The 26,335-nt window shown below is 42.8% G+C and overlaps 1 protein-coding gene across 1 annotated transcript; it reads left to right on the top strand.

Annotated features, from left to right (window-relative positions):
• The first annotated feature begins 507 nt into the window (after window positions 1-507).
• On the top strand, window positions 508-25,138 carry FH (fumarate hydratase). The gene is made up of 10 exons (XM_040636052.1): window positions 508-664; window positions 7,036-7,170; window positions 10,225-10,335; window positions 12,045-12,221; window positions 14,448-14,630; window positions 16,756-16,921; window positions 18,041-18,244; window positions 19,729-19,856; window positions 21,926-22,079; window positions 24,778-25,138. The coding sequence occupies exons 1-10, from the start codon at window positions 539-541 to the stop codon at window positions 24,918-24,920; spliced, it is 1,527 nt and encodes a 508-aa protein (XP_040491986.1). The 5' UTR covers window positions 508-538; the 3' UTR covers window positions 24,921-25,138.
• The last annotated feature ends 1,197 nt before the right edge of the window (window positions 25,139-26,335 follow it).

Here is a 26,335-nt window from a genome sequence, read left to right as displayed (position 1 = left end):
AGTCTAGCCGGGAGGAGCCCGCGGAGACCTCGAAACGACTACGCGTCGGCATCGCGGATAACCGTCATCTCACGGTTGATGCTCTGCTTCCCTTTCCACGATTTCTATGTGGAAGACGGACTCCGGAAGGAATGTTGAAAGACGTCAGACAGACAACCAGCAGGGAGCGAGCACAAGACAAGGAAATATTCCTTCCCGAACGTCGCTGACCACCCCGGGCTCCTTCATCGGCCCACGGTCCGGTCCTCCCGCCTCACACCGCGATCCGCTGTCTCCGGGTAACCGGAGCCTCCTTCCCCAGAATTCCCTTCGCACAATTTCCCATGAACCCGAGGGCTCCAAAGGTCCGCTCCACAGCAAGGAAGTTAGCCCCACCCCTCACTCTTTACTGGCCGCTCACGATTGGTCCCGCCCCACTCCCTGGGCTTGAGGCTGTTGATTGGATAAGAGCGAGGCGCCGTGGGCGGGACGGGTTCCGACAGCCCGCGCGGAGGCGTGGCCTCAACCCCCGCAAACTCTACCCAGGCACCGCTGCACCATGTATCGCGCCGTCCGACTTCTCGCGCGCTCGCGTCGCCTCGTGCGGCCTCCGGGCTCAGCCTCCGCTCCCGGGCTCGGAGAGGCGGCCGTCCTCCCACTGCGGCCCCCGAGCTTCGCCCGAATGGTGAGCGCGCGCCGTCCGAGCCCCGGCCTCCTAGCGATGACCTTCAGCTGTGCGCTCGCCGGCCAGGCAGGCGGGAGAGATTCCCGGGGCGTCCGGGCTCAGCCCAGCGTGGGCTGCGTGCCCGTGTGGCTGGCCTCCGGGCCTCGCGGGGCCGCGGCCTCCGCTAGCGAGCGCTTGGGCGGGGGCGGCATGCGGCGGCGAGGGTCCCGCGGGGCTCCCGGGGGCGTTCCGGGGCGCCCCAGCAGCACTCACTGCTGCGTTCCTGGGGTGCGGACGCCCCTCCCTGGCCGCTGCCCTGCGGACCGTGCCGGGCTGGGAGGCTGGGGCGACCGAGCTGCCTCCCTGCTCCTTAGCAGCCTGGCCGGTGTGATGGTCGCCTCCGACCTGGGGCTGCGTGGTGATCTGCTTTCGGGCCTCCAGCTGGGTTTGAAGGTTCTTAGGAACTTACACGATTTTGCTTTTTATGTAATTGCCTGTTTGGTTTGTTAGGCTGACTGTGGTTCCCTCACTTTTGTAAAACTTGAACCTTGCAGCGAGGGACAGAGTGCGCTGAAGTATGTTAGGGGACACTGGGTAGGATCTGACTGTAGCTAAGTCAGGGCTTTTTATTCAGAAACACCTAAGGAGCTTAACGGTCCAAGTTCAACTCTTTTGCTCTTGAGAGTGGCACCTTCAGTAATTTGGGCTTTAACGAGCATTTTAAAGACTTATGCACACGTGTATTTTTAGGAAAAGTTTGGAAAATAAATGGTAGTTGAGGAAGAGTTACTGTTGTGCACAGTTCACGGTGCTGTAGTATGAGCTTTGCAGTCAGATGTGATTTCAGGTCCTGCACTGCTGCTCAGAGTTGGGGTTTGGGGCAACTTGTCTTTGTGCCTGGGTTTCTGCATGTAAAGTGGAAATAAGAACAGGTACGCAGCAAGACTGCTCGTGTAAAAGTACTTTGTGTTTGGCAGATAGGGAGTGCTTATCAAATCAGTGCCCCCATCTAGTGTGTTTCAAAGGCCCAAGATACTTTCTGAACTATAAACTTGAAGGTGATTTCGTGGCATTACTGTGCTTGAAACTACAAAATCAGGGGTGCTTTATGTTCCTGCAACTCCCTGCTCTAATCATTTTAATGCATTTTAGAGTCTTTTAAAAATTTATGTAGTTTCTACTGATTTTGTGTTTTGCAAAAGGGAATCGGAGACTGGAGAACTGCATCTGTCCTGCTCTAAACGTTCAAAAAATAGCACTGTCTTGCTTTTAGTGTTGGAATGATAGGAATGATAGCTAAGATGAAATGAAGATAGATTTTCCACCCTAATTCTGACTATACCTTCTGCCCTCTAAGCTCCCTCCAAAATCTTTGTGTTGATTTTATGAGAAGTTTTTCTTTTTGCTACTGTTGAGAATTTACATAACCCTAAATGCCCTAAGTTACCTTTTATCTAAAACAACACAAATGTTTATCCGGTGGGAACATAACGTATTTATTGAATGCCTGCTATGTACTGGGCCGTGTGAAAAAGACAGTATAGGCATAGAGTTTAGAGACTAGCAGGGGAGAATAAATAAGCAAAGAAATGATGTACGGTGATAAAAACTACGCAGGTGAGAGTGAGAATGTCTCATGGAGAATAGCTATAATAGTGCAGCTTTGATACTGCCTTGCTAGCATGCCGGATAGGGAAGCCCTACATCTTTTAAAGTCACTTTTATTTCCTTAATGATCTGCATAATGGCTGTAAAGTCTGGAAACATAGACAATATCTTCTATATTGCAATGTAATATCAATAAAACGTTTATTACATATTTGCCAGTATTGCAAGACTTGGTGGTCACCCTACATTTTAAGACCAGATAGACTTTTTCAGAAAGAAACCGAAAACCCGAACACAAAGAAGTCAAATATTGAATTTTCTATCTTTGGGTAGTGCTTTTACAGGAGAAATGATTTGGATTTTCTTGAACACCGAAATATTCTTTTAACCCACCCTAAACTGAGAATCTGAAAGGCATTTTATTTTTTAGGAGACGTCATGGTTCAGTTAATGGTTATCTTACACATGAATGTACATGGGGACATCTTAGAGGCTCAAGGCCTATATTTTTTACCTTTCTGATTTAGACTGGCATTCAGATTTTGAGAACACCTCATTAATTTCATACATTCCTGGGGTTAGTGACTGGTAAGAATAGTACTTGATATTTCTAGGGCCTAATGGCAATAAGACTGTAGTGAACACGACCATTACCCTTCATGCTTCTCCAGAAGTCGAGGTGATTTTAAATGAGCACGAATCTCACAGGAACCCATGGCAAGTTGCACTTTGTTCTGCCCCATGCCTGGCTGGTTGAACTCTTTAAACCACGGTGTTAACCTGAAGTGATAAACTGCCTTCTGCTAGAAACTCTTTCTGAATTATGGCATATGAAGGCACGGTTTTCAGAAACACTAGTTTTTTGTAACAGTGGATTATATTGTATGGATTAAAAACGTTTATTCATTTTTCATCAAAAGCACTGATCATTTTCTCATTAATTCAGGGTAAGCATCACTCCTCTTCTTCCCCAAGCCACTGGGAAGAGAGATATACGATAATGTGGAAAATCTTGAAAACCACACTAGTGCTTTTCAGACCTCAGGTGGACTCATTAGTGGATGGTGAAATCAATGTAGTGGGTAGTTACCAGCATTATTATTTTGACAGAATAGAAGGCATAGTAGAGAAAATATTCCTAGTGTTTCATGAAGTTTTCGTTTCAGCCTTGTGTACGTATATGCACGTGTTTATGTATGTACCAGATCGCTGTATAAAGGTCTTTTCTGGGGGTGACTGTTAAGAACACTTAAAGAAATTTGGCTTCTGTAGGTTTTTGAAAAGAATGTTTGAAGAGATTTGGTAAAGTTACCTGGTTTATTCTTCTGTCCATATATATATGAGCTTCTCTAATAGATGCTGACCACACATAAACATAGCCTCCTCTGACAGTTTTCTCTAATTCCTGGTGCCTTACAAGGTGTTTTACAGCATTGCTTCAGTTTCTATTTTACAAATTTATGCAACCTCTATATTTCCTGGGGTTCAAATAAAGAGATAACTGTTTGGCTTTTTGCAACAGTTTGTTACTTGCTACCTAAGCTGCTGCAAACAATACTTATTGTTGCAAATTTGGGATGTTGATTTTTATTATAGGGACAGTAAGCATATTTTTTGAAGTTTTTGCTGAGGTTGTGATTTCAGCCACAATTGACTTCTGCACATTTTAATGATCACTGTCAAGATCCTAGAATTTGATTTGGAATTAGAAAATTGTTAAGGTTTAAGCTGAAGAACATAGTAAGATGTATACATCTAGATCTTTCCAAGTAACTTTGAATGGATCTGAGTTTTAACATAAAAACCAGTTACTTAGGGGACAAGTTATTGCTGCTTTATGATGAAAATTTAATAATTTCGAACACAGAAAGCAATGATGTAAATCTAAGGAGTTGAACCTGATTCCTCAAGTGACTGATGGAAACTGACCTCCCTTTGGAGCTGGCATCTTGTTGCTGTCACATACTGAAGGGACGAGAGGAAGAAAAGCTAGCTCATGTGTCCAGTGTCACTGCTGTCATTGCTGGTGTTATTGGGCCAAAGTGTACTTTAACATACGTGGGAATTTCCTTAGGCTATCTAAAACAAAGATCATAATGCAAAGTATTTTTACTTGTGCATTTGAGATAGCATTGGTCTCAGGGTAGGAAGCAAGTGGGTGTATAGTGGTAGTGATGTCAGTGTAACCAAGCCCTACTAGAGAAAAATCTAACTACACATCTTCAGCTCCTTTTATTCTTCAGGGTTAGGGGTACAACTCAAGGGCTGGTTGTGGCCAATCTGAAGTTACTCCCTCCGCTTCTTGGGTTTTGGAAGTAGTAACAAAAAGTAGTAATTCAAACAGATTTCGGGTTTTGACGGTCCAAGGTTTGAGGGTTTCAGGCCCTTCCTCTTGCTAACTGGGTGATCTCCTGAAATTATTTAATCTCTCCAAGTCCCAGTGTTTCCTCTAAGGTGGAGGTGGTAATAGTAAAATCTCCTAGAGGGAAAGTCAAATAAGGTGATACTTGGAAAGAAGTTGCTGCGTTAGCACAGTAGATGCTGAGGTGTGATTATTTTTATTAGCTGCTGCTGCTTACTGGCTTAGGCCGGTCCTCTGCAGACTTCTAGACGTGGAAAAAAAATGTACCTCATTGGTAGTATCACTGTGTTTCTACCTCGATACAATGATACTTTTCTATTTGTGCAATCGGAAGGCTTTATATCATATAAAGGGTTTTGTAAATCTCTCTAGTCCCAGGGGATAACTACAAATTAGATTTTTCTTTTTCAGAGGACTATTTACTAAAACAGAATTATTCGGCTAGGGATTTTTAAATCTTTTGAATCATCTGACCATATTTATTTCATAATTAATGCACATTAATTAAAGCTCTGAGTATCTTTCTGAAGTCTCCTTGATATAAATTGTCACATGTGAATTCCAACTTTTTAGTGTTTTACAATAAATATTTTTTTATAGTATTCTGAAATATTTGTTGAGCAGTTGTTAACTTTTTTATTAGCAGAAGTTGAGGTACTTGGTAGAATCCTAGGGTCTCCATAAAAGGGACTTTGGATCATGGGTTCTTATTCTGGGTGGTGGATTGGCTTCAAGATGTAAACTCCCTGAAATCATACATAAGATTTTTCATATATGTATGTTCATTTTTCTAGAGAAAGGATCCATAGCTTTCCTCATATCCTCAAAGGGTTCCATTGCCTTGAAAAGGTTAAGAACTGACCTAGCCCATCCTCCCTTATCTCTACATTTAATTTATAGATGAGAAGAGCTGACTTGCTGAAGGTGACACAGCTATTCATGGGGGCTGTTTGACTGCAAAGCCTGGACTGTTTATATCACACTATGGTGGGGCTCTTACTTAGTGTTTGTAGACTGTGGAGATGCTCTGCTTCAATGTCTAATATTTACAAATTTTAAAGTATCATTCTTAGGTCATTTTCTAAAGTTCCCAGTGAAATAGAGATTAAGCCAAGTACAATGAACTGGTTAAAGCTTTGCCAATAAGAGGTATACTCTTGAATTGGAAAAGATTACTATTTTTACTTCAGAGGTTTTCCTTTATCTTCTGTATGGTGTGTGAATTCTGTTGTTTGTCTTTAACATCTGCATTATTTGCAAATGATATCTGATGAGGGGTTAAATCCAAAATAGATAAAGAACTTACACAACTCAACACCAAAAAAAACAAATAATCTGATTGAAAAATGGGCAGAGGACTTGAATAGACATTTTTCCAAAGAGGATGTACAGGTGGCCAACAGAGGCATGAATTGTCAAGGAACTCCAAATCAAAACCACAATTACATATCACCTTCCACCTATCAGAATGACTAGAATCGGAAAGATTAGAAATAAGCGTTGGTGAGGGTGTAGAGAAGGAGGAACCCTTGTGTGCTGTCGGTGGGAATGCAAACTGGTGCAGCCCCTGTGGAGAGCAGGATGGAGCTTCCTCAAAAACTTAGGGATACCATGTGATTCAGTAATTCTACCCAAAGAAAGCAAAAACACTAATTCAAAAAAATAGATGCATCCTCGTGTTTATTGCAGCATTATTTACAGTAGCCAAATTATGGAAGCAGCCCGTGTCCACTGATAGACAAATAGATAAGGTGTGGTGTATATATGCAACGGAATATTACTCAGCCACAAGAAGATGAGATTTTTGTCATTTACAACAACATGAATGGACCTAGAGGGGTAGTATGCTAGACGAAATAAGTCAGAGAGAGACGAATACCATATAATTTCATTTATACATGGAATTTAAAAATCGAAACAAACGAATAAACAAACACAAAGCGAAGCAGACCCATAAACATAGAGAACAAACTGATGGTTGCCCGAGGGAAAGGGGATGAGGAGATGGGCAAATGGGTGAAGGGGAGTGGGAGGTCCAGGCTTCCAAACATGGAATGAAAGAAGTCGTGGGGTAGAAGGTACAGCATAGGGAGTATAGTGGGTGGTGTGGTAATAATGTGTGGTGACAGCTGGTAGCTACACTGTGGCGAGCGTAGCCGGACCTAGAGTTGTTGAGTCACCATGTTATACACCTGAAACTAGTGTAACATTGTTGTGTGTCAACTATACTCAAATAAAAAAAAAAAAATGTGTGACAGAAATTTGTCAAGAAAAGAACTGGAGAGTGGAATGAGAGTCGAGTGGGATTTTTTGTCCTTGTAGTACTTCCTAAGATTTCTTTCCCCTTACAGCTGAGAGATATTATTGCTTTGATACTCAGTTTCTTTTCAAGCTGTGACAGTGTCTTCATGTTTCTCTTTAGGCAAGCCAAAATTCCTTTAGGGTAGAGTGTGACACCTTTGGTGAACTCAAGGTCCCGAATGATAAATATTACGGCGCCCAGACTGTGAGATCTACAATGAATTTTAAGATTGGAGGTGCGACAGAACGCATGCCAGTAAGTGGTTTTACGGAAGTGTTGGCTTTATTCCAATGAGTCACTTTATTTTATAAATAAATATTTTACAGAGTTAAAATAAGTTATTGTGGAATTGGCTTTGTGAGTAATAGCATGTTTCTCTTTAAAATATCAAAGAACTTTTTGAAGTTTAGTACTATTTGAGCTGTGAGTTTGAATGTTTTAGAGTTTTATTTGCTAGAACTAAGTGATTTGTCTTTTTTTTATTTTTTATTTTTATTTTTTATTTTTTTAAAGATTTTTTTTATTTATTTATTCGACAGAGATAGAGACAGCCAGCGAGAGAGGGAACACAAGCAGGGGGAGTGGGAGAGGAAGAAGCAGGCTCATAGCAGAAGAGCCTGATGTGGGGCTCGATCCCACAACGCCAGCATCACGCCCTGAGCCGAAGGCAGACGCTTAACTGCTGTGCCACCCAGGCGCCCCGAGTCTTTTTTTTTTTTTTTTTAATTAGGCTCCACGCCCAGCGTGGGGCCCAACATGCGGCTTGAACTCTAGACCCTGAGATCAAGACCTGAGCTGAAATCGAGAGTTGGACACTTAACCGTCTGAGCCACCCAGGCGCCCTGTGATTTGTCTTTTTATTTTTGCTGGGTTTTTTCAGATTTTTAGTAGAATTTTAGTTTAAACATTTTTAGTTTCAGTACTTAGTTTTTTAAACTGATTTAAGGCTGATTTTTAAAAACTGATTTAAAAGAAAACAGATTTTTCTTTAATATTACACTTTCTATCTTTCTTGGTTTTAGTTTCCAGAAAAGTATACACAAATACATAAACATATTATTCCTCACCACATCTGCCTTATAACAGGTAATACGTAAGTATACGTGCAGTGCCACACGAATGACTGAGGGACCACATTCGTTAAACCTCAGTTAGAAGATGCAGCAGTATGGAGCACCAAGAAAGAAAAAGGCTGTCCGAGTTGTGCGCTGTCACGGGTTATGTGATGGTGCATCTTGGTTTCAGAGCTGTTGGAGAGGGAAGAGGATGGAGGGACTGGCTTCCCTGTGCTGCTGGCGCCCAGCTCGGTATGAGCACTGGTCACTGCCAGGGTGCAGGACAGGCGAGGAGCCTCGAGGCATCCAGGCACCGTCCAGTGAGATACTGTTTAATAGCTGTCTTCTGAATATACTTTTTATCTTACAGTTGTTTTAACTTCCCTCTTTTAGCCCATTCCTAAGCCTTTATGACTGAATTCTGACAGGTGTATACAGTTTTACCACAGGCAGCTGACGCTTGGAAGAAAATCTTTTTGTCATTGCCACTGACAGGCAGCTTGGTGGTGGACGTAAACTAGGGTCAGATGACATGGTTAGGTGACGGGGTAGCCGCTGATCCTAAAATGTCCTCATCTAGTTCAACTCCTGGGACCGAGGAGGTCAGTGCCGAGCACTCTCGGTAGCAGTAAACATGGCTCAGTTTTAAGGGTCCTGCTTCAGGCAGCAGGGGTGGGGTTCAAGGGTGTGCGATTGCTGCTGCTGCCCCAGAAACAGGGCAGCTGTTTGCGTTACGCGTCTGTAAAAGATGGACACATGGGGTATCTGTTTTGTCACATTTTGCTTCATCTCGATTAATATCCTGAACTTTTAAAATACAAAGCAGACTGTGATGTGCCCTGGCCTGAGCAGTATGAGTAAACCCAGCCCTTTGTACCTGAGGTCCAAAGGAAAATAAAACCAAAAAAGATTATGAACTTCTAATGTGAGTAAATTAAGAATAACGAAACCCTTCTTTTTTCCCCAGTGACATTTTACCGTTTTATTGGAATCGTAGTCAGTGAAACGGTGCTGTGACTGTCTTTTCATTTTCTGAGTCCGCAGACACTGGGGTCAGTCGCTGCATTCGGATGGTCAGAGCGAAGGGGCCGTTGGTTCCGACTTTGGCAGGAGTTTAAGCCACCACTGCAGTGTGCTCCTGTCGAAATTCAAATTCCCATCCATGTCATGTTTAAAGTTTTTAAGTTTCTAATGCTGTGTGCCATTTGTTTCTATCTCACTGGGGTAAAACACTTAAAAATGTTTTAATTCTCGTTTCGTAGAATTCAAAATACAAATGTTCTCTTTATTTCCTTTTCTATTTGACCCTTGGCATGTCCTCTCTTCGGCCCAGGTTTAACATGTCCTATTCCTTCCTTTTCTTCATTTTTCACCCTGATTCCCCTTGAGGACTGTAGCTTCTCCTGTACTCTTTTCCCCACCCTTCCTTCCTCCCTTGCACACTTTCCCCCTTCAAACCTCTTGTGAGATCTAGACTATAATCTGCATTATTAATTTTGGTAAGAATACGTAATTCTCTGGTCTTAACAAAAACCAGATACCACTTCTTGAAGTGTCTTCAAAAGTTGCTGAATTTCATCTCTTTAAATTTGGTGAGCTGATTCAGAGCAGGAAGTGAAAAGACCTGCAAACTGGAAGGGTTTGAAATAGGGTTAGAGGCATCAGAAGCTGTCAGTCCCAAGTCTGTATGTAGTACCCTGGGTTTAAAGAAATATTCTGACGGACATTCCAGTGACTTAAGGAGTGTCAAAGCCTTGTTGACTAACTAGAATAACTGCTTTTTGGCTTTGGGATGAAATGATACCCATTTAGAATGGTTGTTTCAAACTTATTGGCGTTAAATATTCTTTTTATTTTTATTGTTTTTAAAAAGAAGAAGGAAAAATTATAATGTGGCATGAGATCCAGTGAGGGAAAATAACGGTGCTTGCTGGTGAAATGATTGAGTACTATTTGTGTTTATATACATGAAATAAACACATATCCGTTATAATATATTATAAGAAAGGGGTACAGGTTGGGGGGGGCAGACACACGTATTAAAGAGTCAACCTGTTTGCTCTTGTTTTGTTCCCTAAACAGATACATGATGAATCTTGGTTCGTTACATACCTGTGTGTAATCTTAGTGTTACTGTGGCATTACTTACTTCAGTGTTTTATGTACAGTTTTTGCACTTGCATAACATCATAATCTTAAATTTTTATGCTTAACAAAACTTGCAATTTTGAGATATTTTTCTGATTAATTTTAGATCCCAGTTATTAAAGCTTTTGGCATCTTGAAGCGAGCGGCTGCTGAAGTAAACCAGGATTATGGTCTTGACTCAAAGATTGCTGAGGCCATAATGAAGGCAGCAGACGAGGTAGGAGGTGCTACGTGTGCTCTTTACTCAGCGGCAGCCCACCCGCGTCTCCACTAGATGATGCTGGGCTCTGGCCGGGCAAAGGGGCACTGAGTTCCTGAGTTAGTGAATGTCATGGCAGCCTGGCCGTGTTCTTGTCTGGTGAGGATGTTAATGTGGTGATTTGATATTGTGGCAACAGTTTCTGGAGGATGCTGTACCTTTTATTGTGTTATTTTTTATTTATTTTTTGAAGACATTTATTTTAGGGAGAGAGAGAGAGAGGGGAGGGGGCAGAAGGAGATCTCTCAAGTGGGTTCCACACGGAGTCTGATGTGGGGCTCGATCTCACAACCCTGAGATCATGATCTGAGCTGAAACCAAGAGTCAGACACTTAACTGGCTGTGCCACCCAGACACCCTGACTTTTATTTTTAATTTTTTTGATTTTTCCTTTTAATTTATACAGTTTAAAGAAAACTTGAAGAGACACTGTTAAACTTGTATTTGATTTTTTATTTTATGTATAAATGATTCCTTTTAAAACTAGTCGATTATTTGATGTTATGTATGGAGAATGTAATTTCACTAATGCACTTAACGTGATCGTAAGGAAGTAGTCAGAGATAAAGGTTAAAAACCTGTATTTACAGTGTTGTTCATTGCAGTACTATTTACGGTAATAACAGATTAGACCGTACCGACCGTAACAGATGCTTATATACATTTCATAGTAGAGCCATAGAAAATTAGTTTCTTAAGAATGTCCTACGATAGAGTCTACCATATAGGAAGTATGGGGTCAGGGAGGTAGCAAAATGTATGTATTTTATGATCCTAATTGTGTTTGGAAAATATGAACAGAAAACATGTTTTTTTGTTGCTTGGGGCAGGCTTAAAGGGAGAAGCCAAAATGCCAAGAGTCACTGTTTCTGAGGGGTAGGGCTTTCGTAACTTACACACTTTGCTCACTTCTCAAAATGTTCCATACTGAACATCTATTATATAACCAGGAAAAAAGTTTTACTTTAAAATGGACTAATTGTTTAAGGTAATAATTTTCTAAGTGTGTAATGATTTTTTTAAGCTAAAATCATTCTAGAAGATGAAGTGAAGCACTCCTGTCTCAGAAAGCTTATAATTCAAAAACTAACGCATAAAATTATATGACAGAAATGGGGACAGATCTGGGCTGTATTTGTCTCTTCTCTTGGCAGTTTCTGCTCATCGGACATCTGTGCAGCGAAGTAGCTATTAGCAGACTCACTTTCAAGTAACTCGTTCATTATCGTGCTGACTCCAGCTGTAACGTCTGTTGGATAGTCCGCTGAGCACCACAGTAAATGTCTCTAAAACCACGTGTGCCAGCCTTCACAGGTGGCCCTATCTGGATAGCATTCGAGGAGGTAGTTGGAGATAGATGGAGAAGAAAGACGGCTTTGATTCGGTTTTCTCGTGCAATCCATGAAATTGTTCTTTCAGAGTAGGTAACCTTCCACTGTGTAAAGTAACGGTGGTTGGAACATGTGATGCTGCGGAAGCTTGGAGTCGGAGGACAAGCACGAGCTGTGTGGCACTGTCAGGAAATCAGTTAGCCTATGAGAGAAGGGAGCGTCTTTACAATAGCGCTTGATACGTGACTGCTTAATCATAGCTGATCACAGGAGCTAAATGGAGAGCGAATGTTTCTTATCTTTAATAATTCATTTTTTAAACTCTTTTTCCTGCAGGTAGCCGAAGGTAAATTAAATGATCACTTTCCTCTTGTGGTATGGCAGACTGGCTCAGGAACCCAGACAAATATGAATGTAAATGAAGTCATTAGCAATAGAGCAATTGAAATGCTAGGAGGTGAGCTTGGTAGCAAGAAACCCGTGCATCCCAATGATCACGTTAATAAAAGCCAGGTCAGTATATAATCTTTTCTTTGTTATAAATTGAAAAGGATACCCGAGATTGTGCTCAGGTATTAGCTTAAAACAGGCATTAGCTTTTTGACAAGGAAGGTTCATTTGGCTTGTATTCTTTAGTAGAAAGGACTTCTTACATGTTCTTATTTCTTTTAGGAATCTTGGGTCTATGTCTTGAACTTCATAAAAATCCCTATTAGGGCACCTGAATTTAGTATATATGTGTATTTTATTGTTTGGTTTGTTTTTTAAAAATGCTGTATTTTTAAATAATTTTAGAATTACAAAAGAATTACAAAGGTACTTCACACAGAGTTCCTGTATACCCTTCTCCCAGCTTTCTTAATGTTAAACATTATTCATAACCCTGGTACATTTATCACACTGTGAAATTAACATTGGTATACAGCACCCTTAACTAGACAGGCTTTATTAGGATGGCCCTAGTTTTCTACCAATATCTTTTTTCTCCCAAGATAATCCACGCTACACGTTGCATTTGGTCACTGTGTTCCCTTAGTCTCCTCCAGTCTCTGACAGCTTGTCTTTTGTTACCTTGACACTTTTGAAAGTAGCGGTCAGGTATTTTGTGGAACATTCCTCGGTTTGGGTTTGTTTGATGCTTTCTCATGATCAGATGGAGACGCTGGATTTTGGGAAGACTGTTGAGAAGTGAAGGGCTCCTCTTACTGCATCACGGCCGGGGTACATGATAGCACCAGGACTTGGGACTGGTGATGTGAACCAACCCTTTGGTTAGGCCGGGGGGCTCCTCCACCTTTCATCTCTGTTCGAAGTGAGCCGCGGAGGCCTGCCTGCACTCACGCCCTGCACTTAAGCTTCACTTTCTAAAGGGAGGAGTATCAAGGAATTTTTGGTCATATGTTAAAATCAACACAGAATTAATAGGTAATTTTGAGGCTGTGCAAACATCCTTAAACTTTTGTCCACAAATGTTATCATTCTTCAGTGGATCTTGCCTATAGCAGTTATGACTGTGATGTCTTAGTGGTGATTTTGCAGTCCCCTCGTTCCTTCTACTTGTATTAATTGGAACTTTTCTGTAAAGATTTGTCCTCGTCTCTCCACCCCAACACTTATTTGTTTATGTATATCAACATGGATTTGTGAATATTTATTTTTTAGAGTTCTAATCTGATACTGTTAGTATTTATGTTGTTGCTCAGATTGTTCCAGCTTTGGCAGCCTTCTCCGTTGGCTCCTCTGTCCTTTGGATGTACCCCCATCCTTTTTTACCCCTCCTTTTTTCTTTTTTAAAGTAGTTCTTTACTTTCTTCTGCCACCAGGTGCTCCAGGCTCATCATGTTGTATTTTCCCTGCCCCAGCCCCCATCAGCTCTCATTTTTCCAGGGAACTCTGGGAGGATCTTACTGGAAAATATTTAGAAATCAAGACCCAGTGCTAGGTGTAATTTAACATATTTTTAAGTATTAATGGGGAAGCTTTTTCACATAAGTTTACTGTTTGAAGGATTTTTCAAACTTATTAAATATATAACCTCCTCTTGTGTGTATACTGCAGGCTGAGATCTATGTGAGGGTAATGCAGTGTGTGCGTTCGGTGGAGGAGTGGGGAGGAGCTATGTGGGAAGTGAGATTGGGTGCACTGTGATTTAGGTTCCTTATACCGTTCATTCTACTTTTGTAAATGGTTTGACATTTTCCATAGTAAAAAGTTACAAAAATAATGCATCTTTTTTAAATAGCATAATAATGTAAAAGTATGGGGTTTCCAGTTGAAAACAGAGCACGGAGTGTGGACTTCCTGGTTAGGTCCCAGTTCTGCCAGTTCCTCAATGTTTTGGCAAGCCACATCATTTCTTTGAGAGCTTGGCTTTCCTATTTTTGAAGTAATGAACTACCTCACAAGAGTTTTACTCAAGTTTGATGAAAGACTGTACTGCGTAACTATAAGATATTTTATCGCTACCCTTACGTGCACTTGCTAACCGTACTTCTTCATGTTTCGCTGTCACTTACTAGCAGATATCATAATAGTATATGATACAGTCCTGAGTTCACTAAACCTGGTTGCTGTTCTTTGACCTTAAGTGACCTCTGACTTGCCACACATCATTGTAATTGAGCACTAAAGACATGCGTGCTGAGTAATCATTTAGTTAGATTTTTAATGGAGACATCCAAGTTTGTTTTTTGTTGCTTCTGATGTAAGCGTTTACATTTTCTGTAAATTTTCCGACAGAGCTCCAATGACACGTTTCCCACGGCGATGCACATTGCGGCCGCCATGGAAGTCCATGCGGTGCTCCTGCCGGGGCTGCAGAAGCTGCACGACGCGCTCGACGTGAAGTCGAAGGAGTTTACCCAGATCATCAAAATTGGGCGAACGCACACCCAGGACGCCGTCCCTCTCACTCTCGGGCAGGTAGAGGAGCGTGGCTGGGTGTGCTTCCGTTCGGGGTTGGTGCAGGTGGCCCGCATCCTGCCCTCTAAGTCACCGTGGTGTAAAGGGCCAGGTCACAGCACTTCAGTTCAGTGGCAGAGACGGTTCTGCCTGGACCGGTCAGTAGTTTCACTGACGCCTTCTGAGGGGAAGAGCGCAGCGTGCAGACGGTGAGCTGGTCTCGGGGCAGTCGGCTCGGGTTGAGAGCTTCGCTCTGCTGTCTACAAGCAGTGGGACCTGGGGAAAATCAGTGAGCTTTTTCTGTGCCGCAGTTTTCTGAGCTTTAAAATGAGGAAAAGAACCTCTGCATCCTGGCCTGGTTGTGAGGTTCGAATCGGTTCATGTCGAGGGCTTAGAACCCTGCCGACGCGTAGTAATGAGCGCATCCTGGGGTTCGCTGTCACCATCGTCGTCATCGTCACCGACCGTCATCCTGTCTCCCTTTGTCTCTTCCTCTGGATTAATAGGCTCTACAAAAATTACTTTTAAATGGACTAAACAAGGCATATCTACCTCTAGGATCGTATTGGGCCACATGGGAAAGAGATACTACTCTCTTCTCCAAAATACCGGGAAGTGTTTTTATGTTTCTTGATCAGTGCCTCAAACAGTGTCTAATAGCATGCACCACGGAGGAGATGAAAGGAATTAGGCAGTAGTGCTGCTAGTAAAACTCTCCTGTGGTTTGGGAGGTAGGACTTGCACAGTCAGGTGTCTCAGGTGATGGCGAGGTGAGTGAGTGCTGCTTACTTGAAGAGAGTCCCATTTGTAGATTTGTTCAGACGGACACTGCGAGAAGTTTGATAGCTTAGCTTAATTTCAGTACGGAAGGAACGAGGAGAACAGAATGGTTCATTGGGATGCCGGCGGTGTGAGGGAAGCGAGCTCCCTAACTTCAGTCGTGTCTGAAGGCTCTTCTCTTTGCCTCACGGGTTCTTAGTGCATGGCGTGCTTTCTGCAGAAGAGCAGCGAATGTCTGAAACCTTTGAGGATCCCTCTGGTCGCGAATGTTTTCCTTGTTGGGTGTCACATGGTGGAAAACCACGGTGCTAACGTCTGGGCCATGACCTCCTCCTGTGTAATCTTCATTCTGCCTGTTACATCAGAAACAGTTTTCTGTCCGACTTCACCTTACCAGAGCACCTCCACTTGCTTTTGTTGAAATTGTCTTTTGCGTTTATGCAGGTTTTCCCCAATAAAAATAAACTTCTTCAGTGCCTGCAGCTGGTGTATCTGTTAGTGACATTAGATTGGATGGGTCAGGTCTACCTGAAAGGAGTCATAGCTTCTAAAATGTTGTCTTTAAAACAGTAAGATATTCTAATACGAGTCAAAAGCATTCATGGTTTTTCAGTGTTTTTAGGCAGGAAAAAGATAGCTTTAGTGTAACTGTATATTCTGGCTTGCTCAGTTGAGTTCTGGTTTATGCCTTTTGTCCCTGCATAATTCTTCAAAGGGGCCCTGCTGTGTTCAGACAGTAAATTCTGTGGCTTTCTTTTTTTAAAGTGTGCCAAATTCTGGGAACCAGTGGGACGTTAATAGCAGAATTGACTTGCATCTTGAAGCGATAGTCGTGCGATAGTCTTGCTCTAGCCTGTTACCGTCTTGTGCTATTCAATGAGCTGGTCAGCCTCTTGAATATTTTCAAAGCATAATCCTGTTCTCTGTTAGATTTTTAAACTGAAACTGTGTGGAGAAAATGTCTATGCTTGCATTTGTCTTGGGAGAGGATTCAGGGTTTTTCTTCTTTCTTGAAGTTGTCTGGGAGACACCAAAAAAAAAAAAAAAATCACCTGTGAACAAACCAATAATTTAATGTACTAAAGTCTTTCTTTTTAAAATTTATTTCCTGTGTTGTTTCTCTTTGCTTTCTATTAAGAGAGGCTGCGTGTTATCCTCTGTGGCGTCGTCCCACCTTATAGGTTTATAAATCCTCATTTTTCCTTGTACTCTGTTCGTCGTAGGAATTAAAATGGTATACATACCACTTGGTAGCTCATAATTTAGTACCTGAAACATATTTAAAAGAACTTCTGTTTAACATTAGACTAACTTGTAAGCTGTTGGGAAATCACGAGTTCTCACCTTAATTTCCTTCTCTTTCCAGGAATTTAGTGGTTATGTTCAACAAGTGAAATATGCAATGACGAGAATAAAAGCCGCCTTGCCAAGGATCTACGAGCTCGCAGCTGGAGGCACCGCGGTCGGCACTGGCTTAAATACTAGAGTAGGCTTTGCAGAGAAGGTTGCTGCCAAAGTGGCTGCACTGACAGGTCAGTGATAATATGAATTACGACTCATTTTCGTTATACCTGCCCATATTTTCTAGGTGTTTCTGCTGTGAATTCTTGTGTATTTAAAGTTAAAAATAATACTTTCCCATCAAACATGTGTTTTATGTCTGTTTCAGAAGTTGCAGTGTTAATCCTTTTGCCTTTTAAGTTTCCCGTGTATGATTCGTACAGTATGTAATTAAATCCCGTCAGTGCTGGCTTGTTTACTCTCATGGTGCTCCTCGGTTATTTTCCCTTGAAAGCTGTTTCGAATACCCATTTTCAAAGCAGGCGAAATCAAAGGATGGTTGAGACACATTCCTTTCAGTGGTAAATATGTTGAGATATTGACAGGCTTAATTTCTTTTTTCCCTATATCATACTGGGGTATTTCTCTGAGTTAATGACCTTTCTGAATCTTGTTTTTCCTTTAGTAGAGAGAGTGCTGTGTTCTCGGTAATAACTGTTATTACAACTGAGTTGTCATCTCTAGAAAACTCTTCCAAAGATACAGATTCCAAAGATTACTAGCGGAAAGGACAGACATAATTAGACGATGTGCATTACTGCTCTCCAGCAGAGATTTGTTTTTCAGTCAGGTTTTAATCGAAAAGTACTGTATTATAGGGATTAGAATATGTGCTCTTCAAAATTTTGAACACAGGCGACATTGAGTGAAATGTCTAACTCCTTTTGGCCCCCTGCCCTCTTGGGATCTGTGGGGTTCTGGCTAAAGGAGGCACTAGAATGGCCCGAGATGGGGAAAAACTGTACTAGTAAAGGGGTGTGGAATAAAGTGAACCTGAGCTACTTTTCCTCCTTACTCGAAAGTAGTCAGGCATCATACATGTGTTCGCAGAAGAATAGCGTTTTTTCTTGCAGTGCACTTCCTGTTCTTGTTTCTTTATCCTTTAAACACGCTAGTATCACCAGATTCTTCTACTGGTTCAGGACTTCAACATAGACAAAGCTTGAATCATAAAATAAGCATTTTTTCTTGAAGTTAAGTGTTTCTTCTGTTTTTGCTTTTCATATCCTGGAACTTTCTGTTTAACTTGCTGATGTTAGAAAACACATTTCACTCTACCTGTTCAGTCGGAGTAATTTCTCTTTCTTCAGGCTTACCTTTTGTCACAGCCCCTAACAAGTTTGAAGCTCTGGCCGCGCACGATGCTTTGGTTGAGCTCAGTGGGGCCATGAACACGACCGCCTGCAGCCTGATGAAGATTGCAAACGATATTCGCTTTCTGGGTTCTGGTCCCCGCTCGGGTCTGGGAGAGCTGATCCTGCCTGAAAACGAGCCAGGAAGCAGTATCATGCCAGGTAATGACAGAGCTGCTGAACATCAGCGCCTGCGCTTGACAAGAGCCCGGGCATTCTCAGAGCAGAGTGTGTCTCCTTGTGGTCAGCATGATCCCAGGCATGGATCGGGACGTGTGGGGCACGCTCATTTCACCATGTCTGCTGGCCACCTGTAGTCAGGATTGGGAGCAGCACCCAGCAGTACAGGAGCAGAGAGTTAGGACGTGTACTTTGATTCCTACACGAGAGAATGTGTAAGTTCCATCTTTCATAATCCAGAGCCCGAAGAATTCTGAAACCAGCTGTTAAAGTGATCAGCATGGGTTGCATAAAAATGAATTCTTCCAACTGCCTGTTATTTCATTTCTTCCTGTGGGTTTTGGCCTGTCAGATAAGGGAAGTGACACAGACACTGGCTGTCTGGATTCTAGCGAGTCATTTGACAGACTCCTGTGACATTCACGGAGTCTGTGGGGACGTGTGGGCAGCCCTGTAAGATGAATGTGGTGGGTGAACAGTGACACTTCAGTGACACTAATGAGTGGACCTCACACTGGGGGCATGTCTCGGTAGCAGGCTGAAGGGCTCGGCCCCTCCAGCACTTGACTGGTGACGGAGAGCAAAGGCAGGGAATGCGTATGTGTCACATCAGCGGACAAGGGAACAGCCGTACGCCAGGTGACACGATCAAGGTTCATAAAGAAAGGCCTCTGTGGGCTTGAGTGAAACTGACAAAGTGACTTTTAATAGTGAAAAAGAAAGCTGACTGTAGATTCTTCTAAATCTGTGCGTGTGTATAGAATGAGAAGAGATCTGATTTTAAAATAGTTCAAGTTGAGAAACGATGTGAGTTTCGTTGACTGCAAATTCAAGGTGATGATTGCCTAGGAAAGAGAAACCCAGATTCACAGATAAAGAAATAACCTTTCCAGTGTGTTGCCGTGTACTGGTCAGAGGACTCTGGGGTGTCTGGTTCACACTTGAGCTCGTCAGAGGGGTGCTCCCGGGGCGGTGGGGCTCTGGAGACTTACGATAAGTAGAATTCCAGCTTAATGTCGGCTTCCTCCAAGAAGTCTCCCCAGTGTCAGCGAGGTGCCTCTTTTATGACTGTTCCCATAGCAGCCGGCTTCTCGGTATTTACCCCTCACGTGCTATAACTGCCAGCCCTCTCCCTCTCACCGCGGTGTGTTCAGTGCCTGGCTCCATAAATATGTGTACAATGGACAAACGCCGTGGAGATGGGGAGGACTGATTTAATGTGTGGGTGCGAGTACTCATGACTCATTAGCCATTGAATGAATGATTCATGGTTTGTGGCAACCCATCCCTCTCTCTTTGCTTGGTTTGTTTCATTGTATCAGCACTGATGGTTGGGGACTCGCTTTATTTAATGAAGTTAGATTTCCTTCTTTTCTTGCTTATTTGACATAATCCCTAATCTTAACGGACACTCGAGGCCTCGAGCATGTTTGATGTGGCGTCTTTCCTTGGTGGCTCTTTTGAAGGCAAGGTGAACCCGACCCAGTGTGAAGCGCTGACCATGGTTGCCGCCCAAGTCATGGGGAATCACGTTGCCGTCACCGTCGGGGGCAGCAATGGACATTTTGAGTTGAACGTTTTCAAGCCAATGATGGTAAGCTTTAGGTTCGATTTTTAATGCTTTTTGACTGAAGGCTAATTGTCTTGTGTTTTCTTTCATAAAGGTTTCTAAAGATTTCACGTTAGGCACGGGGATGATGAAAGTAGCAATTGGAAGTCAAGCATATGTTCATGTTAGAAGATTAAGCCTGGATATTTAATTAGGTGATTTTTAGCTCAAGGAATTTGATGGTTTGCTTTATTTAATAGGAAGAAAAACTCTGAAATAGGATGTGGGTTTCTTCCTCGTCACTCACCCAGTGGGGGGGACGCCGTTGGCTAGAAATAAGTCTCCTCAAGCTGTCCCTCAACCCTGTCTCCTCCTCACGTGGCTTCTTTCTTCTTCCCTCAAATTCTGTCTTAGAAGGATGACTCACGTTCGCCTTCAGGCAGATTCCTGCTCCAGGCTTCCACCCCAGCTTGTCCTTGGATTGTTCTCCTGGTCGTTTGGAATCCCCACGGACTTGATAACATCTGACCTTGGCCTTGAAACGCTTCCTCAGCGCCCTCCTCCCATGCTCTTCCCTGTCCCTCTCTGGCTCTCCTGCATCTGTTTTCTCTCTTCCACACGCCTGGAAAACATTCGTGTGTCTAAAATCTCTTCTTTACCTTCATCTTCACAAAGATGGAGCAGGGTGGCCCCATCCTTAATCTTTCCTCCAGTTCCCTCAGCTTCAGATAACAGCTGTCGTCGTTTGGAGTCCATTATTTGGGTAGAGTGTTTTATCTAAAAGATATTAGAGGCTTATTACCAGTTTGCATCTGGTATAAAGTCCAGTTTTAATTTGATAAGGACATGCAGTGACGAATATGAAGACTGTTTATTCGGTGTATTTGTCCAATCTGTATCAGGCACTATACTGGGTACCAGTGATAAAACAATAAGCAAGACGTATTTTTTTGCCCTCACGGAATGTACAGTCTCATGAAAAATAAAAGTCGGGCCAAAGCAGAACGCGGACATCTAAGCTTTTGCTTGCATGTCGGATTCCAGTTAATGCCAGCTGCCTGGCAAATGTAGGTGTGCACCATATGTCTTGCTGATCTTTTTATTTTAAAAAACAAAGATCTATTTTTTGTCTTTTATAGAAAATACATCAAGGTAATCAACATTTGCCTTATATATATTTTTAAGATTTTATTTATTTGAGATAGAGAGCAAGAGCGAGAGAGAGCACGAGCAGGGGGAGAGGCAGGGCAGGCAGAGGGAGAAGCAGACTCCCTGCTGAGCAAGGAGCCTGATGCGGGACTCCATCCCAAAACCCGGGGATCATGACCTGAGCCGAAGGCAGACGCTTCACCAACTGAGCCCCCCAGGCGCCCCAACATTTGCCTTATATTAAAGTCATTAGTATCACATCAAACCCTGAAGTTCTGAGCCTTCTACTGGAGACCATTGTTGGGACTGTAGTTTTCAGACCCTGAGGTTTTAGACCAAAAGAGAGTGGAATGTGGATATATCTTTATACATATTGGAAATGTCATCAAAAAGGAAAAAAACGCTAAAGTAAACTAATTAATTTTATGTTTGTTTTAAATGTTGTGTGAAAGGTTATTTTAAAGGGTCTGAGGAATATTTGTGGTTAAGCATTAAAAACGTCTTGACCATTAAGACCTGGGAAGCCCTCACTGCACTGATTGCCTCAAATAGGCTGAACTTTCTAACGTCTGCATCTTTACTTCTCTTCAGGAGATTCTTTTTCCATCTCTGGTTATCTGAGTCCCCTCCATCAAATAGGACTTCACCGATTCCTGTAACTGAATTAATTTCTTTCTCTGTGCTAACATCTCATACCTGTGTTCTTTCACACTACAGGGTCTCTTGGGTTCCAGTTATTTGTATTTTTTTACCTCTTTTAGATTTCAGTGTCCTCAAATGTTCACAATTTCTTTCTGTGTTTCTGTGGGTATAGTGCTTTACAAGTCGTAGGAGTGCTGCATGTTTATCCAATTACGTATTTATTCATTTACAAACAGTACATAATATATATTATTGGACAGAAAAGTTAGGCTCAAAAAGCCGCTCTCTTTCTCTCCCTCTCCCCTTAACCCCTCCCATCACAGATCAAAAATGTGTTACACTCAGCCCGGCTGCTAGGGGACGCGGCCGTTTCCTTCACAGAAAACTGCGTCGTGGGAATCCAGGCCAACACAGAGAGGATCAACAAGCTGATGAATGAATCTCTGATGTTGGTGACTGCTCTCAACCCTCATATAGGTAAGGTTTAAGGAATAAGAATGTCATCTTGACTACAAATGGAAAAGCTAAAGTATTTTTAAGAGATAGTTGGGTCAAGGTGGACAGCAAATTCCTTTCAGGCATTGTTTAGTAAAATGTCATAAAATATTTAAAACTGTGTTATATTAATATGCTGTCGGTTATGCTTCATTTTATTTGAAATGTGGCAAACTCTGAAGTTCAGACTCACATCGATCTTAGTGGTACTGAGACGTTGAGATTCTGTGCAGACGAGCTGGGACAGGTCCCCTCTGTTGGTGGCGTCACTCGGTGGCACTGGCCGGTTGGCAGTGGGATGGATTGATTTTTCTGCCTTGTCTCGATGCTCTGCTACACTTTGATTTTGTTGTTTTATTCAATTCACAAGTGGGAAGTTACCAGTAAGAACAAAAGAAAAAGAGTGGTATTCATTGCTTACAGGGAAAGGCGGGAAAATATACGTATTTTATCTAAAACCATGACTCATATTGCAAGCCTTTTCCAGAATTATCAGTATTTTATTGCGTAAATTCAAACATACCGACTTGTGTTGTGGCCTGACTATAGCGGTTCTCACTAAAGACACGGTTTCAGCCTGTAGGTTTTGAGGCATTCGCTGCATTATGTTTCTACACCTTCTTACTGCTGAGCTGAGTCGTTAACATATTCTTTGATTTTCTATTTTATGATAAGCTATGGAACGGTCATTGGCACGATATGGTTGCTGTTTAAAATATTCCTCTATAGTCCTGAACTTTGAAGGCAGATTTTCTATTACTGGCTTCACATCGAGCTGCAGTTTCAGTGTTACGAAGCGAGAGCTCACGTGGCTGCTTCGTGTGCTCTGAGCTACTGTGTGCACATGTCTCCCGTTCTGTGCTGCAGTGTTGAGGTTGGGGATGGTACTTCGATCCTTCACAAACTGTTGCCCTTCAGCATTCAGCCAGAGCGCAGAGCGCCTCACAGGGGAACCCACAGGCTTATGTGAGAAATGTTCCCTCGCATGTGGACTTCAGAACACTTAAGTTAGAAGAGCTCCTAACTCTGAATAATTGATCAGACTTTCTTGGAATCAGTTTTCTGTGAGGTAAGGCCATACGAGGATAAATGGGCAAACCACACCTTGCTGGAAAGCGTGAGCCTTGTAGCAGCTGTCGCGGGTCCTCTGCCCCTCGCTATGGAGCAGGCTGGCTGGTGACAGGGTTCTGCGGGACCCGAAGAGTAGAGCTGAATGGTTAGCGTAAGACTCAGACTCTAACGTCCTCAATATAAGAGCACACGGTACCTCATGTTGACCCTGATCGATGAAAATTCTTTCTCAAAGTTACTCTGCTCGGTAAATGCACTTTTCAGCATGCTTAGCATTCACGAGTTCAGGTGAGTACTAAAACTGCCTGTAATCTGTTTCATAGATGGTTAATGGTTACATGCCAACAGGTAACATCTTGCCTGGTTGGCGATCGTGTTGCCTCGAGGCCTTTGTCCTCTGATCTGGAGGTGTCTGGGGTTTTTTCCTCCTTTGTTGGTTTCATTTTGGGGTTTTTTGTTTTTTGTTTTTTTTAAGATTTTATGTATTTGGGAGAGAGAGAACAAGCAGTGGGGAGGGGCAGAGGGAGAGGGAGAAGTGGGGGATCATGATCTGAGCCAAAGGCAGATGCTTCACCGACCGGGCCGCACAGGCGCCCTTCTGTGATCTTTCGTGCTTTTGCCTTCTGACCCTTTGTTTATTTGTGTTAAGACAACTTGCAAAGCCGTCCATGCCCTTAACCTTTGTTAATTCCAGAGGAAGGTAACTGAGGCCAGCAACACACCTGTGGTCTCTGGTACAGGATCTGTGCTAAAACTCCCCTGCATCCTCGTGATGTCTGGGAAGACGTCAGGGTACTGAGAAGTGCTGTTGGAGGCGGCTGGCAGGTGCCTCTCTCCGCACGGCCCCCGCCCGCCCCCCCAGCGCCAGTCCCCGCGGCTCCGCACAGGGTGGTTTGCTGCCGCACGACAGCACTCAGCCGGTTAGAATGGTTGTTTTTGGTTAAACGTGTTGCTGGAACCAACACGTATTTCTGCTACTCAGAAGTATGTTTTCATGTCTCGGTGCCATATCGTGTTCCTGTTCTTCCCCCTGGGAAAATGGGAGTTATTCTGTGGTGTAGTATTGACATTGGGAATAATGTTTTTGATCCTTTAAAAATTACTGTACATTAGCATTCAGCCCGAGAGCTAGACAGGGGAACCCAAAGGCGATCGAAGCAGCCAACTGCCCGCAGGAACAAATCTGTTATAGAAAGTGAGGTATGTTTACGTCTGTATCATTTAAGAAAAGGGAAGGTTTTATTCTGTGTCAGATATGACAGCTCTGAAGATAATCACTGTTAATTTTTTTTTTAAGATTTTATTTATTTAGCGCAAACGGGGGTGGGGCAGAGGGAGCAAGAGAGAGAATCTTAAGCAGACTCTGCGCTGAATGTGGAGCCGACACGGGGCTTGATCTCACGACCCTGAGATCATGACCTGAGCTGAAACCAAGATTTGGAGGCTTAACCTACTGAGCCACCCACGTGCCCCTATTAAGTATTTTTAAGATTAAAAATGTTACTGAAGAGATCAGTAGCCTCAGTCGACTAAATGATTGATTGCCTTTTACTTTAGAAAACCCGATTTCACTACAAAGGCCTACACTGGCTTTTTATTTTTTCTTCAGGGTATGACAAGGCGGCAAAGATTGCCAAGACAGCACACAAAAATGGATCCACGTTGAAGGCGACTGCTGTGGAACTTGGCTATCTCACCGCAGAGCAGTTCGACGAGTGGGTGAGACCTAAGGACATGCTGGGTCCAAAGTGATTGAAATAAATTTATAGTAAAAATAATTATGTTCTATAAAAGAAATGAAGAAACTCCTTATTAATGTTCTGAAACAGAAATGGATGAATGTGCAAGGAAGCTGCTCCTGAACTTGACTGTCTCTAGCAGAGCAACTTGGTTGATATATGAAACCCCAGGATGTGCTGGGTCCAAAGTGAATTTGAAAAGTGTAAGTGAAGTGATTAAATTGTATAAAGTCAAAGAAAACAGACTCATTTTTCTTTTATGTTAATTGACTGTATTATAGTCTAATCTCATTTCTGCGTGTGTGTGTGTATTGCTTCATATGTTTTATGGAAGAGCAATATCGATTTTTAAAGAGTTTTAATTTTGTTGGCTGATACTGTTTTCAGTTCCCCTGTAAGGAAAAAGGACTTGTTATCTTGTTCCTAGGTCATATACTTAGACATCTTTTCTTTTCCTGTGATTTGGGGGCATAAGCTAACGGAACACTTGCCCTGCAGCTTGTGCGGGGGGGTGTACATGTGCACGTGTGTGCGTGTGCATACGTCTGTCCATTAGGGAGTAGGGCAGGTTTAAAAATTGGGCAGACAGACTCCATGTGCTGATGACCCCCACACACACCTCCGACCTTAGATCAGTCATCACAGAAGGGCTGCGGACTGCGGGTCAGGAACTCTAGGACGTGGATTAGAAAGGGTCAAGGCGTAGGCCTGAACTTGGGAAGGGAGGAGGGTGTCGTGCAAGGGAGTCCTGTCCGTTATCTCTGCGTACCAGAGCCGGGATTTTTTAGCAGGGATTCACCTGAAACAACCACGGGATTTTGAACAAGCAGTTCTAGGGAGACCCAGGCCAGATTGATCTAAACCTGAAGCTAACGGCACGATTTAACATAGAATCAGCCTCCATTATGGAGGGACTAGGTCAGTTTGGATTTTTTGCCATTTCTCCTCATTTGGTAAATAACAGGATCGTGGAGAGACAGAGTCCCGCTAGTTAAAGCATCTCATCTATAAGCAGTGCTGTATCAAGTATGTTTTTAAAAAATGGGAAACTTACCCCTCGTACTTATTCTTGGAAAATCGGCCATCAACACCCATTCCCTGTGGTCTTCAGAAGGCAGGGTATGTAGCGTGTACGATTGTAATTAAAAGTTCTAGAACCTTTGTGGTGAAAGATGAAATTATGTTGTAACTAATCTCTTAAGCCTGAGTGAGCACTCTTTTTTTTTTTTCCGTAAAAAGGGTTTCCAAGCTTTTTTATGGAGCTGTGTAACTTATAAGTTCTGCTTTCCAACCCATCAGTAATTGTATTTGCCAGTGTTCTTCTCATGGTGATGGTGCAATGCTTGCACATTCTGCTTTAAAACAAAGCATGCTCCTGGTCTATTTTGTTTCAAAAAGATTTTTATTGGAAAAAAACATAAAGTTAGT

This window comes from Ursus maritimus, unplaced genomic scaffold (assembly GCF_017311325.1).
Source record: "Ursus maritimus isolate PB19 unplaced genomic scaffold, ASM1731132v1 scaffold_2, whole genome shotgun sequence".
NCBI lineage: Eukaryota > Metazoa > Chordata > Mammalia > Carnivora > Ursidae > Ursus > Ursus maritimus.
Note: the sequence above shows the minus strand (reverse complement) of the source record. Positions and strands in the feature narration are given on the sequence as shown.

Coding starts and splice junctions, on each gene's coding strand:
- FH (XM_040636052.1), top strand. CDS start 539: ATGTATCGCGCCGTCCGACTTCTCGCGCGCTCGCGTCGCCTCGTGCGG. Junction 7,171..10,224: donor GTGCGACAGAACGCATGCCA/GTAAGTGGTTTT, acceptor GATTAATTTTAG/ATCCCAGTTATTAAAGCTTT. Junction 19,857..21,925: donor ACGTTTTCAAGCCAATGATG/GTAAGCTTTAGG, acceptor CTCCCATCACAG/ATCAAAAATGTGTTACACTC.